Below are 16,316 nucleotides of genomic sequence, written 5' to 3' on the forward strand. Positions count from 1 at the left end.
CTAGGCTGGATAGAGTGAGAAATGAGGAGGTGAGGAGGAGAACAGGGGTGAAAAAGGAGCTGGGAGATAGGGTTGATGAAAGAATATTAGGATGGTTTGGACACATGGAAAGAATGAGTGAAGAAAGACTGGTAAGGGAGGTGTGGAGGGCGGATGTGGAGGGAGTGAACATGAGGGGACGTCCTAGGATGAGGTGGATGGATGGGGTGATGGGGGCTTTGGGGAAGAGGGGAATGTCTGTTGAGGAAGGGAGAGGACGGAAGACAGAGGTGAGTGGAGAATGGTTGTATATGGATGATGTGTGATTGCATGAGGAGGAATGGGCGGGGCGGTGGGGGGCGGGGTATTATGTGTGAGTAAATTTTGACGCAGCCCGAAGAGATTTCTCCCCGTCCTCTCCTTATATGCAAGGGGGGACGGAGAGGGGGGTCGCCGATTAAATGAAGCGGCCTTGCTGTGGATGTGCTGTGTCTTGCGACACTGCTTCTGACCCAGGGCGGTGGGCAAGGTGCAGGGATGACCCGTCATCCAGGAGGTGCTCAGATGAGAGGGAGGGTGGGAGGGGTATGGAGTGTATTTAGGGATGAAATGGGTGGGAGTGTTTTTATGCCTTTCCCTTTTTGGCTACCTCCCTTGAAAGGGGGAAAAAGCCTTGGTATATGTATGTATGTATGTATATATATGCATATATATATATATATATATATATATATATATATATATTTGCGTCACTCTAGGAAACTTTTCAAATATGTGAATCATGCCAATTCTATTCATACCTTTAACAAAAACATTCATCAAACCTAACTTAATATGCAAAGGAGGCAGATGAATTTTCTCTGAACCAACAAAAGGAGGATTGACAACCTTCTCCCCTGGGGTGAGAGATAGTTTCGGCCACACATTCTTTTCATGATTGTTTTTTCTTATCCCGACTGTCCCACTCATAGAGAAAGCAATAAAAATTTGTGTAACCCAGCTGCATTCAAAGTAAAAGTGCTACAACCTTTAGGTCTCCACAGATATTCCATTTATGTTCATACTTATTTTATCTATTTAGTTATTTATTTGCAATGTTTCCTTCATGTTAGCTACTTATTTCCATTGAGTAGTAAAACAGCTTTCAGGATCAATTTTGAAGAGTCAATAAACAAGCTCCACTCATTCCTTTCATACCTATTAAGTTCCTACACAAAAGAATATATATAATTGCAAACCACCACACTTTCCTCAAGTGAGGAAAATTTTTCAAAATCATAATATCGTTTACGATAAAAATTAACTTTGGATTCTTTCTGGAAAAGATTCCAGCCCTTTACCCTGGAAACAAGAAGTTCAGATTACTTTTTTGACAAGTTTAAAGCCCGCATAAGATCATTCAGATTTCCTTGACTCAATACATGAAGTTCACTTAAACAACAGATTGGGTGAAAGTGCACGTCTTCTGTTCCTTTTCCATAACTTCCTCACTTGACTCATCATCATTTAGCTCCATTTGATATGAAGGATCAGGTACAGGAAAGTTTTGTCTGTGAGGTCCTGGTCTCATTGCAGATGATAAATTATGATATTTTACAACATGTTTGGATGTTGATGTTATACCTTTTATATTTGTAATGCAGAAGTAGCAATCTGAAGTATGATATTTTGGTTCTCTCCAAACCATAGAGATGACAAAAGGTAGCATGAGCGTGAACCTTTCGCCCATGCAGTGAGAAGCCTGACACATTTTACACAACACACACGAGGGGCCCAGTTTTTATCTTGGTCTCCCACTTTGCAACCAAAATAATGTTCATAGCACTTTTTAATCAATGGTGTGAAACATCGTCTTTGTGACTTGAATGTCAATACACCGGAAATAAAAAAATATTGTCTGTGTGGCTTATGCAGTTTCTTGGCATTATGAAGGTGAATAGCGGGTACGCTACTGTACAATATCAAAAACTTATTGCCACAGAAATCTAGACTACACAACCTCCCAACACTTCCCAGTAATATCAAGTGTATAACTATCTCACGCAATGTTGCCAAACCCAGTGTTGCCAACCGCTTGATTGAAATTCATCCCACGTAACACGCGTAACGTAACATACCGTGGAGTACAAAAACTGTGGGTGATGAAAAAAAGAATGGACATTGTTTTCTAATTCTGCATGAAAAAAACATATAGGAAACAGCTATTGTTTTACTTGGGACAAATTCTTTGTTGACCAGTGTTATCAGTCACACAGAAATCTTGACTGTGGAGTAAAAGTTGACGAGGAAATATTTAGTGATTCATTGATAGTGAAGAGTGTAGCATGTGCAGAGCCTTTACATGCCCAGAGGCAAAGTGCCACCCCGGGGCAAAGTGCCGCCCTCTCGGCAAAGTGCCCTGAGCATGTGGGAAAACTAAGATAAAATATCTACGAAAATATTATAGCACCGTATTTTAACACATGTGGATTAGATCAAAGAACGTGGTTTGCCCTTTTCAATAGCAATTGATCCTTCAAACAAAAATGCAACAAAGTATTTACCAAAACTTCTGCTTAGATACTTTCATTTTAAGAAAGGAGTGGACCATGTGTTACTTGACAATGAATCATAAAAATATGTATAAACTAGAGATGCTAGGTCTGTATCTGAATAAAGTGTTTCCATATACTGCTAACAATGCATGTGTAAACTATGTAAATGCAACAATGTTCATTAAAAAGAAAAATACTGATAGAATCCTTATTGATGCAAAATCCCTGGCTCATGCTTTGTACAATGCAACAAGATTTGCTACAGCTAAACCGGACATTGACGCTGAAAATATTGTGGACGAAGAGGGAGGGGGTCACTGATTAAATAAAGTGGCCTTGCTGTGATAAGCTATGTCTTGCTATATTGCTTTTGACCCAGGGCAATGGGCGTAATGCATAGATGACCCATCATCCAGAAAGAACCAAGATGGGAGGGGGGAGTGGTGTTGAATGGGAGTGGAATTATGCCTTTTGACTTTGGCTACCTCCCTTATAAGGAGAGAAAAAGCCCTTTTGTATATGTATGCGTTTCTTAAAAGTGCACTCCTGAGCAATGTAGCAAAAAAAAAAAAAAAAAAAAACATCAAATACATAAATTACAATACATCAATGTAATATACATTTTTTTTTTCTGGTCGGAAATCGATAACGAAAAAGCAAATACACTACCGAACAGATCTGCGACGATGGGTACAAGACTCCATCTTGTCATATGTCCGGTCCCGTCAATGTCAGTTTGTACGCTGCGTTGTGTACCGGGTGTTCTCCACTCCAAGTGACATAATATTTTTGAAACTGTACTATGGAGCTAAGCTTCATTTTTTCCCTGAAGCTATCAAGCTCCTCTACACTCCGAATTCCGATCGGATGCCAAAACCGGCTGTCAACATCTCTGGCAACGATGACTGTTCTGATAACCTCTAGCATTACAGATACTAAATATAGGTAAGGTTAGAACAATTCATCATACCTTGATTTCTTTGACTTCCACAACTATCAAAACATGAATGGCGTCTCATCCCAAAGCACTCGTCGCGGCTGTCATTAGTGTATCGCTTTTAGCAACTTTTTCTGTCAATATCAGGTAACAAATCTTCATTGTTGTTGGATTGAATTCTTTGTTTAAATGGCATAAACCAGAATAAAACAACACATGTCATAAAGAAGACTAAAAATTTAATATTTTCAAATTTTGAGAGGCATATTTTCTCCTAGCCAGATGTAGAAGTTTACTGTACAGAGAGAGACAAGTTGCCAGTTGGTAAACCAATGATAATTAATCACACTTGTAGTTGTACTATCTCCAAAGAACTGCAGGTCTTCAAATGGCATTCTCAGGTCAGAATAGGCAATAGTCTTTGATGCTTTGTTTTTAATATTTTTAAGTCTGTCAAGAATTATGAGTTCATTGATTTTTTCTGTCCATCAATACACAATTTCATCAAATTATATGAGTGCCCTTTTTCTAGTGAAGCATTAGGCCTTGTTCAAGGTAATTCCATAACAGTAGATAATCAATAATGCAACTCATACCTAACCTAACTAAGCCCTCTGTTCTGGTGGATTTTTTTTTTTCTCCCACTTGCCTGTAATCTTTTTGGTATTCCTTTAATCCAGGGATACACTATTTACCTAGAATTAGGTAAATACAATAGAGGCACATTAACAATAGCTTTCTGTGGGAACTGATAAACAATGCCAGTTCCTCCTTAGTTAAATAAAGTTAATGATGATTTTGTCATCCATTGTACACGTTTTAACTTTTTTCTTTTTTACTCTAAGAATATATTTCTAGTGAAACTTTGATAGTTAAATAAAGTTAATGATGATTTTGTCATCCATTGTACACATTATAACTTTTTTACTTTTTTTTGCTCTTAGAATATATTTGTAGTGAAACTTTGATACAAAATCACATCTGACAAATTATAATAACCTCAAATGCAAACTAAAATATATTTGAGGGGGAGTGGAGATGTATGAGGGATACCAGTTCATGCCTGCTAAAACATTATAAAGAATTTGCAAAGAATATAAGTCTTAGAGATGTGTAGCATCTGCACTCATACATTCTAAATTGTAATTGTGCAGTAATCTAGAATAATTGCATACCTAAGTAAAAATCTACCTCATTTTATTAGCTGCTGGTCCTTTGTATGGATTTGCCTTGCACAATACATTCTAGGACCTGACCCAACTAAAACCTAGCAATGAAGAGATAGAGTTTTATATGCAGCTTCCCATCTGTGTATAAGTGGAAGACAAAAAAATCTGAAGTAAAACATGTTTGCATTGTTTATCATGGACCATAACCTCTATTGCATAATACCCTGCATAATATGTATGGGGGATGACAACCATTGCTACATACATAGGGGTTGCCCCATCTGTTACAAAACTGTAAGTTGCAACAACATTGAATGGGTTAATTCCCGGTGCAACCTTACATTGGGTTAAACAGGAACAGGGGAAGTTAAATCAAAGTTGGCAAAATAGTTCTCCCCAGAAAATCTAGGATTTCCCCAGAGATAATCACTGTTTGCAATTTCGTTCTTTCTTTCCAGCTCTTCTCAGGGCTAGGAATGGGAACTGAGGTACTCTGTTCCAAAAATTACTTGTGGGCAAAAATTGGCCATTATATGACACAGGCATTTTTACTTACCAAAGTTATTTTTTTTTTAGGTTGTTTTAGTAGGTATATATATATATATATATGTATATATATTAGAAAATATCATTTTACTAATTGTGACAAGAAAAAATATGGAAAGCACCTCTACATTTTCTTATATCTTATCTATTTATTGCTGCTTGCTTAGATAATAACTCAGATACACCACTTACCAATGTATCTAAAACAATGTGACTTGTATAATTTATTTGAGTCAGATGAGTGACATAAACTGAATAAACCTTTCTAGAGTAGATCATATTTAGATTCAGTTCTTATGAGCCCAAAACAGAATATTATAGAGTTATATCAAAATATGACTACTGTAGCCAGCTGGGCCATTCCCCACTTCCAAATCTCGTGACAGGAAGAAAAAACTAGAACAAATTTCAAGCCATTTTGATCATGGTGGGGTGGATAGGCATGTTGATTTTGGGTGATTTACAGCCCATTTCTAATAAAAAAGTAGAATGCAGTATATAGCACCATCTCTGTTAGTGATTCTACTTATTATATGATAGGTGATGGGAAGTACAAAGGGGCTTGATCATGAAATTGTTTGTGTATTAAACATTCATTATCCTATTACAGTGTATTACAGATTCTCAAAGGGTTGGATATTAATCTTATAATTGCATTTTTTTTTCCAGGATGAGGGTACCTATCACCATTTCTTTGAGTTATTTATAGAATCCAAACATATCATACAATGATAAGGATCTGGTGTGACATCTGTGGTACAGCTATATCACAAGTCATCTTGGATATTGCGTGATCTGTGTGATTTTGCTTTTTCACAAAAGGGTGATTTCAGTGGTAGAAAAGTGACCTCAAAGACCATATAGTGACCAACTTTGGAAAAAGCCTTTCTAGTGTGACCTGTGTGATTCTGCTTTCCCTTGAAAGGATGATCTCACAAACCATATGAGGACCCACACAGGGGAGAAACGTTTCCAATGTGACATCTGCGATTCTGCTTTCTCACATAAGGATAATATCACACAGCATATGACCAAGGCAGGAGAGAAGCCTTTCAGTATGACCTATGCAATTCTGCTTTCTCACAAAACAGTTCTCTCACACAGCATATGAGGACCCACACAAGAGAGAATCCTTTCATGTGTGATCTCTCTGATACTACTTTCTCACTAAAGAGTTATAATGCATATGAGGACCCACACAGGAGAGAAGCCTTTCCAATATTACCTGTGTAATTCAGCTGTCTCACAAAAAGGTAATATCACACAGCATATGAGGACCCATACAGAAGAGAAGCCTTTCCAGTGTGACCTTTGCAATTCTGCTTTCTTACATAAGAATTCTCTCTTACACCACAATATGACCCACAGAGGAGAGAAACCTTTCCAATGTGACTTGTGCAATGCATCATTCTTGCACAAAAAATAACCTCAAACATCGTATGTCCCACGCTGAAGAGAAGCCTATCCAGTGTGACTTGTGCAATAAAGCTTTCACACAAAAGTGTAACCTCAAAAATCACGTGATGACCCACACAGGAGAGAAGCCTTTCCAGTGTGTCCTCTGTAATTCTGCTTTCTCAATAAAGAGGTATCTTACACAGCATATGAGGACCCACACAGAAGAGAAGCCTTTCCAGTGTGACCTCTGTGATTCTGCTTTCCCAATAAAAGGTTATCTCACACAGCATATGAAGACTCACTCAGGAGAAAAGCCTTTCCAGTGTAACTTATGTGATTCTGCTTTCTCACTAAAGGGGTATCTCACAAAGCATATGAGGATCCACACAGGAGAGAAGCCTTTCCAGTGTGACCTCTGTGATTCTGCTTTCATACAAAAGGGTAATCTCAGAAAGCATATGAAGACCCATTCAGGAGAGAAGTCTTTCCAGTGTAACCTTTGTGATTCTGCTTTCTCACAAAAGAGTAATCTCACACAGCATATGAGGACCCACTCAGGAGAGAAGCCTTTCCAGTGTGACCTTTGTGATTCTTCTTTCTTAATCAAGGGTTCTCTCACAAAGCATATGAAGACACATACAGGAGAGAAGCCTTTACAGTGTGACCTCTGTGATTCTGCTTTCTCACTAAAGGGTAATCTCACACTGCATATGAAGTTCCACACAGGAAAGAAGCCTTTCCATTGTGACTTATGTGATTCTGCTTTCCCGCTAAAATGTTATCTCACAAAGCATATGAAGACCCACTCAGGAGAGAAACCTTTCCAGTGTGACCTGTGTGTTTCTGCTTTCTCACAAAAGGGTAATCTTATACAGCATATGAGGATTCACACAGGAGAGAAGCCTTTCCACTGTGACCTCTGTGATTCTGCTTTCTCACAAAAGGGTAATCTCACACAGCATAGGAAGACCCACTCAGGAGAAAAGCCTTTCCAGTGTGACATGTGCAATTCTGCTTTCTCACAAAAGTGTACTCTCACACAGCATATGAGGACCCACTCAGGAGAGAAACCTTTCCAGTGTGACCTTTGTGATTCTTCTTTCTCAATAAAGGTATCTCTCACAAATCATATGAGGATACACACAGGAGAGAAGCCTTTCCATTGTGACTTTTGTGATTCTTCTTTCCCAATAAAAGGTTATCTCACACAGCATATGAAGACCCACACAGAAGAAAAACTTTTCCAGTGTGACCTGTGTAATTCTGCTTTTGCACAAAAGGGTTATCTTGCACAGCATATGAGGACCCACTCAGGAGAGAAGCCTTTCCAGTGTGACCTTTGTGATTCTTCTTTCTTAATCAAAGGTTCTCTCATAAAGCATATGAGGATCCACACAGGAGAGAAGCCTTTCCAGTGTGACCTCTGTGATTCTGCTTTCTCACAAAAGGGTAATCTCACACAGCATAGGAAGACCCACTCAGGAGAAAAGGCTTTCCAGTGTAACCTTTGTGATTCTTCTTTCTCAATCAAAGGTTCTCTCACAAAGCATATGATGATCCACACAGGAGAGAAGCCTTTCCAATGTGACCTATGTGGTTCTGCTTTCCCACTAAAAGGTTATCTCACACAGCATGTGAAGACCCACTCAGGAAAAAAGCCTTTCCAGTGTGACCTGTGTAATTCTGCTTTTTCACGTAAGAGTAATCTCACACAGCATATGAAGACTCACACAGGAGAGAAGCCTTTCTAGTGTGACCTTTGTGATTCTTCTTTCTTAATCAAGGGTTCTCTCACAAAGTGTATGTGGATCCACACAGGAGAGAAACCTTTCCAAAGTGACTTAGGTGATGGTGCTTCCCACTAAAAAGTTATCTAACACAGCATATGAAGACCCACTAAGGAGAGAAGCATTTCCATGTGACCTTTGTGATTCTGCTTTCTCACAAAAGTTTAATCTCACACAGCAATGCATCATTCTCACAAAAAAAATAACCTCAACCTTCATATGATATCCCACACCAAAGAGAAGCCAGTTCAGTGTGGTGTGTGTGATAAAGCTTTCACACTAAAATCATGTGATGATCCACACAGTAGAGAAGTCTTTCCAGTGTGACCTGTATAATTCTGCTTTTGCAAGAAAGGGCTACCTCACACAACATATGAGGACCCACACAGGAGAGAAGCCTTTCCAATGTGACCTGCACAATTCAGCTTTCTCTCAAAAGAGGTCTCTCAAACATCACATGGTGACTCACACTTCTTAGAAATTCCAGTGTGATATGTGCTATGAACAGTGTCCCCTCTAAGCTGTGTGTCTGTGTGCGCACACACTTTTTACAACTAATGCGCAAAGGGGAAACAATGTGTGCACACAAGGGACTCAAGATGAAAAAGAAATGAAAAGAAAAATTAAATAAATTAATTGTATAATTGCATGATAATTAATTCAAAACAAAAGAAAAATGATCATTGAAATTTAAGTGTACAATTTCATAATTTCACATGTAGTTTTGAGATCATTTGTACTGTGAAGGCTCTTCATCACCAGTACTTGTTTACTCAAGTGTATTAAATAAAAAAGCATGTTGTCTATTTGCCCCCCCCCCCAAAGTTAATAGAACTGATGACCTGATAATTACAAAGGTTTACAAAGGCGGAGCATGCTGACAGGAGACCTTTTGGCCCATATCTAGGTCGGATGTGAAAAAATAATAATAATAAATTAATAAATAAAAATTATAATAATGTAAATAACAAATAAAATAAATGAATGCATAGGTATAGTTAGATAATAAACAAACAGGTAAATAGTAAATAATAATAAATCAACATATAACTAATAATAAATGAAAATCAGACAAATGATGACAATACAAAAACAAATAATATAAAATAAATTATGATAATTACAACATCTTGCTTAGGTGTTAATCTAAAAAATTCCAGTGTTTTTTCTTTTATGTATCAAATTCTATTTGAAAAAGAAAACAATCAGCAGAGTTTCCTACAAAGACCTACTCTTCAAGATTAACAACATGAGCAAAGATTATACTGATGATAAAAAGGTCAATAAATGAGCTTTGAAATAGTAGATAAAAGCGTATCTTTAAAACAAAGCCAATGCAAAGATTGGGAATTTTATGGTACAGGAAAAGGGAGTCATGGAGAGGCCCATCCTGACTTTCTTCTTGGAAGGTAAAGAAAAGAAAAGACAAGGTGACAAGCATGTTTGCTGAATAATGCACATGGGCATGGTCTGTATTTTGTAATCTGTAGCCATTTGTGAATTTACAAAAAACAAACAAAAAATCTTCAAATAACAAAATTACAAAAAAATGATGCACCATGTTCAAAGGAAGCAAAGAGTGTGAGATGAAAGTGAACTGCTAGCTGCTAGTGAATGGCTGGATGAAACAATGAAAAGCACTACATCCATTTCCAGGACAGATTACCTGAGGAGGAGGTTCAATAATAATCAGTGATATTTCCTCTATTTCATATTGTGACTTTTCACTTGGTAGTGAACATGTTAATGCTCCTTGTCTTGATACTACAAAAATAATGAATTAGGTTAGTGATTTCCAATTTTCTGGGCAAGAAAACAATAAATTCAAAATTATATAAGATTTTACACAAATTGTGGGATTTGCTCTTCAGAATGAACATTTTTGTAACTTAGTAAATTTGATGGATATTGGAGGACCCTTGCATTTAGTGCAGACTCTAAATTTTTAGTCTAATAAATCAAAAACAAACTTTAAAACTGTGTTGGGGAATGCCATTTAGATATGCTTATGAGAGTGAAAAGCTACCAATTATATGGAAATTCAATAAATTTAGATAATGTGTATAAGGAGTAGGTGAATGCCAAAGAGAAGAAATAAGGAGAAGCTAGAACTAAATAAGCTGGGAATTAGTAATTGACTTCTTTTATATAGTGTATTTGTAGCTATTTGCAACCTTATAAAGTTTAAATAAAGGTAATCAGTCATTAGACTTATGTTTTTTACTTCACTTCTTACTAATAAGATAAATATAAAATATTAAATATTTTTATCAGCTCTGCCATTGTTGTCACAAAGGACTCTTGGAATACGAAATCAATCGCTGTAGAATAGATATAGAATTGAAATATATGCCTAATGATCTGTCTGGTTAATGGAAAGCCAAATTTAAAAGTAATTTCATAGATATAATAAAATAACTAGATGGTACTCAGCGCATACCTCCACCAACATCAGGGTCACATAATAAAGATCAATTTGCCCATGTAATAAATGATAGGATGGGCCACTTTGTATACAATCCATGAAATATACAAGCTATATACGCCAGGTTCGCAAATTCGAAAAAGCACTGTGTATACATATCCGGATCTGCCTCAAAATCTAACAACTTGTTTCTTGACCTAAGGCCCGCCTTTCCACAAAAATTGATCGAAATATGTGTGTAGTAAGTGTTGCTAACAGACAAAGAAAGAAACAATGCTAAAAACACATCTTGGTGGAGGTAATAATAAACACTTAAGATTGTGTGCATTTGCTTAACTGGACAGCATAATTATTCACATGGGTGTGCATACTTTGCAAAAGCAAAAATTGCACACAAACAAATTTCTGCGATCAAGTAACTAGGTGGAATTTATTTTTATAAACAATTTAGTAATAAAATACCTGGCTGGCCACAAAAAAAAGTCCTTGCTGATTCTCTCGAAATATCAGTTTTAAGGGGGAAGTTCATAGAACTGGTGAAAGACGCTCCCAGCCAGGGATTCATAGCTTCGCTGGATGCTGAATCTCTGTTGACCAATGTTCCTGTGGATAGAACGATAGATTTCATATGCGACAAAGTTTACAGAAGCGGACCAGCCCCCGGACTTAACTTACTTGAAGAACACCTACGGACCCTGCTTCAATTTTGCACCAAAGAAGCCCCATTCCGCTCCCCCGTGGGACACTCTACCGCCAAATTGATGGGGTTGCCATGGGATTGCCCCATGGTGTACTGTTTGCCAATTTTTTTCATTTTTTTTTTCATGGGGACTGTAGAGGAATTTATTTTTAGTCAAATTGAAAAACCTAGCCTTTATTGTAGATATATAGATGATATATTTGTAAATACTGACTCCCTTTCAGAAATTGATATCTTGAGAAAGTTCATGGAGGTGTCTGGACTTAACTTCACCGTAGAGCACGGTGAAAGAGGTTTCCTCCCCTTCCTGGACGTCCTACTCAAGCAGACTAATTGTCCCTCTTTTTCTTATAGTGTCCACGTCAAAGAAACCAATCCCGGACTGTGCATGAATGGAGAGAGCGAGTGTCCCCAGAGGTACAAAGACGCCACAATTAGCGCCTTTTTTCAGAAGAGCCCTCAGCCACTGTTCTTCTTGGAGTGACACTCAAAAAGAGTTTGATCGGGTTCACCAATTCCTTATCAACAATGGATACACGAATCACGAGGTCCAAGCCAATCTTCGCAGAATGATCGACAATTGGTATAAACAAACACGCCCCACTACAGTAGAACACGAATGGACCGCAGTTAAGGTGTTCTACAAAGCTTACATGTCTACCAAGTACAAGGAGGATGAGAAGATTATGAAAAAAATAATCTATAGAAATGGGGTTCCCAAAAACGAAAGTGACAAATTGTCCTTTATAATATTTTACAAACGTAGAAAGATCTCTCCTCTACTTTTAAGGAACAACCCCGCACCAGAACCCCAGGAGGTTCGTCAATCCCACGTAGTATATAAATACACATGCCCAGAGGAGGACTGCACGCCCCTTTCAGTCTACGTGGGAAGGACGACCACCACATTATCCAGAAGAATCACCATGCACTTGCAACACGGAGGACCCATGCAAAACCACTGGACCCAGAATCGACGCCACCTCGGTAGGGAGACTATAGTAAAAAACACCGAAGTTGTGGCAAAAGAAGAGGACCCACAGCGCTTGGCTATCTTGGAAGCCATCTGGATAAAGGAGCTGCAACCTGCCATTAATAGGCAAGTAAATGACTTCGCCCTCCTCCCTAGCATGAAACCTGTTCGGAGGAGCCAGATGGACAATCCCAAGAAATCGGGGTCTCCTCCACAGAGACTTCCCATTCCCCGCGAAAGGGAAGAACATCCTGCCATACGTCGTTCCCAAAGACTGAGAAGCAGATTGGCGCCGAACCCGGGAGTGACCTCTCCAAGTACCGTTTCCACAAACCTGTGATCTCCCCCCAGTGTTCGTGGTCATTCGTATGACCTCCCCCAGTGACAACACGGTGACGTCTTCCCGTGCTTTCCATTTCATTTCAAATATGCTCCCTTTTCCATTCTTTTTCACTTCAACTGAGGATGCAGAAAGATCTGCGAAATGTCTTGAAATCTAATTTGTTCTGTTTGTATTATTTTTTTTTTCTGTATTTCTTGTACTCATTTCTTGTATTTTGTTTACTGTGTACTATATTTTTGTGCTCATTATAATTTTTGTGTTCCTTATGAGTTTTGGAAATTTGATTTACTCCCTTTCCCCCTACCAAAAATCTACTTTTCGCAAGCTTGAGAGCTCACGGAAAAAGTTCATTTGCTGTCGTTTTTAACAGAATATATATATATATATATATATATATATATATATATATATATATATATACATACACACAGTGACATTGTCACGGCCTTGCGTGAGTATTGCAAAAATTATAAAAATTGTATGTGTATAATTGTGTGCCTTGTGTTAAACTGTACGTTGACTTTTTTCGCATTGTATTATGAATTCAAAATTATGTTTGATTAACATTGAATTAGTTGTATTGCAATTATAATAATCATGTGATGCTATATAGATCGTGTGGAGGTGTGAGAGGAAAAGGAGATATCCACGAAGTATGTTACCGACGTCTGAGCCATTTGCATAAGGACTACCTGGAGCTCTGCATAAGTGTGCAGTACTGTCATCAGTGAAGGTTATGTAAGGGGATGAAAACAAGATTGACAGACGTCCTACTTAAGGCAGGACAGTCTTGTTTTTTTTTTTTTTTTTTTCTATCACTCTGTCCTTTGTCCTGCGCCACCTCAAGCAAGACTAACATGCCCTTTTTGAGCCGTCTAAATAGAATTATACCTTACGTATACTAAAGTGAGAACTGAAGACCACAGTGACCATTGATGTACCTTTATTACAATTGTGTGCAGTTGTCGTTGGTAGCATAACGTGCAGGGCCGCAGTGTATAAGTGACAAGATATTAAGTACACACCGGGGTCTGAGACTCCAACTCTGAGTCTCTGAGACGGTTAGTCTGTGGTGACGAGGGGCTGGTCAAAACCAGATTGGCCGTCACACAACTCGAGCTAGGCCTATATACCCGCCGTAGTTAGCAAGATGTTTCGGCCAGCTCCAACCAACAGCCAATCAGAAACTCGGGAAAGCTCTCCGGGGACCTCGCTGAGCCGCCAGCCTCCTTTAAAAGGACGGCGTCTTGCCGAGACAAGCAGTTCCCTCATCTGCTCGCAGGCTGGTCGACGGTGAGGAATTGGGACGCCTCTCTGTCCAACCGGCCCGCAATCTAACGCTGGCCTCTTCGCTGACGCTGGCGAGCGAGTTTACATTCTGATATTTTACACACAATTCCCAATCACGTAATTCTCTGCTTTCAGAGTTGTGATTGGAAGGAGAGAGATAATACAACACCCGCTCGCATCGCCTCTGAATCAACTCTACAGGATCTCAAACCCAACCTGGGGAAAAGCAGGCTACTCAGGCCCCACCTGTGGCTTATCAGGAACGCGCTCTACATGCTCGCCGGTGGTGGCGAGGAGATATATCTCCTTTGCTGCTGCCCGTCTGGCACAGGCCGACCTCTTCGTTGACGTCGGCAGGCGGGTTTACACCGCCCGCCTGCCCCCCCCCCCCTCGCATCGCCTCTGAATTAACTCTACAGGACCTCAAACCCAACCTGGGGAAAAGCAGGCTACTCAGACACCACCTGTGGCTTATCAGGAACGCGCTCTACACACGGGAAGTGAACTCTACTCACTTCCCGTAAGATACACACACACACACCTCTCACGAACATAGCCACGACACACGCACAAACATCTACACTTACTTTTTCTTCGACTAAAATTCACTTCCTTTCTAACTTTCTCTTCTACATCTCATTTCAGTTTACCTCCCACTAAAGATTTTTCCGTTTTCCACCTTTCTCTACTACTACGCCTACCATTTTCTAAACTTTTGTTGGTGATCCTAATCCCGGCGTCGCCGCCGCCGTCCAAGCTCCCAGTCAATTTCCCCCGAGCCACGACCACCAACTGCCCCAAATCGCTCGCTAATTCGCCCGGTGTCAATAGCCTTCTATCATACACTACTATCTTTTCATTTTCTTACAGGCATTCTTCCCCTCCCACAAAAACCGATCCCGCGCAAGCGCTTGGTCTTTCCTAGAAATTCAGAATTCAGTTCTCTCCAGCAAGTCGCCTCGGGCACAACTTCTCCAACCTTCGCACTCAGCCCACGACACTTGAAGAGGCCTTTACTCAGGGCCTTCCCTTTACGAGCCCTCGTCTGTGACCTCCGAGCCTAGTTTTCATTAAATCTTGTGTACCTTTGTGCTATTGTGAGTTTCATTTCCCTGCCTTGTCCGAACCTAACCACAAGTCTACCAAAGACAGCAGTGGTGAGTGATTGGCTTTATTTCCTGCTTTAATTAAATGATGGTATTTAAGCCCCGAAAGAAATGGCGAAAAGACTACATTTAAACCATGAATGGGCTAAACAATTCGGATTTATTGCTAAAACTAGAAATGGTGAATCTCATGCACCTTATGCCACTATGCTCTTGTGGCGTGGATATTAGCGGCACAGGAAAATAAAAATAAAACTCAGTTGAACAGCACGCAGCTTGTCCCATTGATAAACATAAAGTTAATATTCGTAATATTACCGGACGGTCATTGTTGTCATTTATCTGCCCAGTTTGGTCATCTCAAGATGACAAAATAATGTCTGCAGAACTATGTCAAGTATACCATGCTATGCAACATTATCAGTCACAGATGTCTAGATTATGGAGTAAAAAATAGCGAAGAAATATATTGTCTTTGACAGTGAAGGGTGTGGCATGTGGGAAAATAAGATAAAATGTCTGTGTGAAAATATTGTAGTACCGTATTTTGTACAAACACGTGTGGAGCGGATCAAAGAGGGCGGTTTACCTTTCTCAAAAGCAACTGATCCGTCAAAGGTGCAACAAAATATTCACCACACTAAACTAGAGACGCTAGGTCTGGATCTGAATAAAGTGTTTGCATACACTGCTGACAATGCAGGTGTAAACTATGTAAGTGCAACAATGTTCATCAAAAAGTGAAAATGGCTCATAATAACCTTATTGCTGCAATTTTTTGGCTCATGTTTTGCACAATGCAACAAGATTTGCTACAGCTAAACTGGAAATTGACGCTGAAAATATTGTGCTCAAAGTGTAGGGTAATTTTAACTACCTCAACTGATAGAAGAGCACAGTTAATGGAATTCTGTGAATTTGTTGAGGTTGATAGTTGCACTTAAACCTATAACTGTACACTGTACAATGTGTACTTCCTTTACTCGCCGTCGTCGTCGTCGTCGTCAATGGCGGCAATTTTTTGTTCTGGTGTAATTTGTAGTGTCAATGAGGAAAATGTACTGGGTAGGCTCATTGAGGATGTTGTTTCAGTAAATGGTGGCGAACTAAGTGGAACATCTCGTAGCTT

The 16,316-nt window shown here is 39.3% G+C and overlaps 1 protein-coding gene across 1 annotated transcript; it reads left to right on the forward strand.

Moving 5' to 3' along the window:
* The first annotated feature begins 3,209 nt into the window (after positions 1 to 3,209).
* Positions 3,210 to 10,533, forward strand: LOC143031755 (uncharacterized). The gene is made up of 2 exons (XM_076195991.1): positions 3,210 to 3,458; positions 5,835 to 10,533. Exon 2 carries the CDS (start codon positions 6,566 to 6,568, stop codon positions 8,312 to 8,314), a length of 1,749 nt encoding a protein of 582 aa, XP_076052106.1. The 5' UTR covers positions 3,210 to 3,458; positions 5,835 to 6,565; the 3' UTR covers positions 8,315 to 10,533.
* The last annotated feature ends 5,783 nt before the right edge of the window (positions 10,534 to 16,316 follow it).

The sequence above is a fragment of the Oratosquilla oratoria genome, chromosome 12 (genome assembly GCF_046742065.1).
Source record: "Oratosquilla oratoria isolate Oo_2021 chromosome 12, ASM4674206v1, whole genome shotgun sequence".
Taxonomy (NCBI): Eukaryota; Metazoa; Arthropoda; class Malacostraca; order Stomatopoda; family Squillidae; genus Oratosquilla; species Oratosquilla oratoria.

What these genes read in the sequence shown, in the direction of transcription:
- LOC143031755 (XM_076195991.1), top strand. Translation starts at nt 6,566, where the DNA reads ATGCATCATTCTTGCACAAAAAATAACCTCAAACATCGTATGTCCCAC.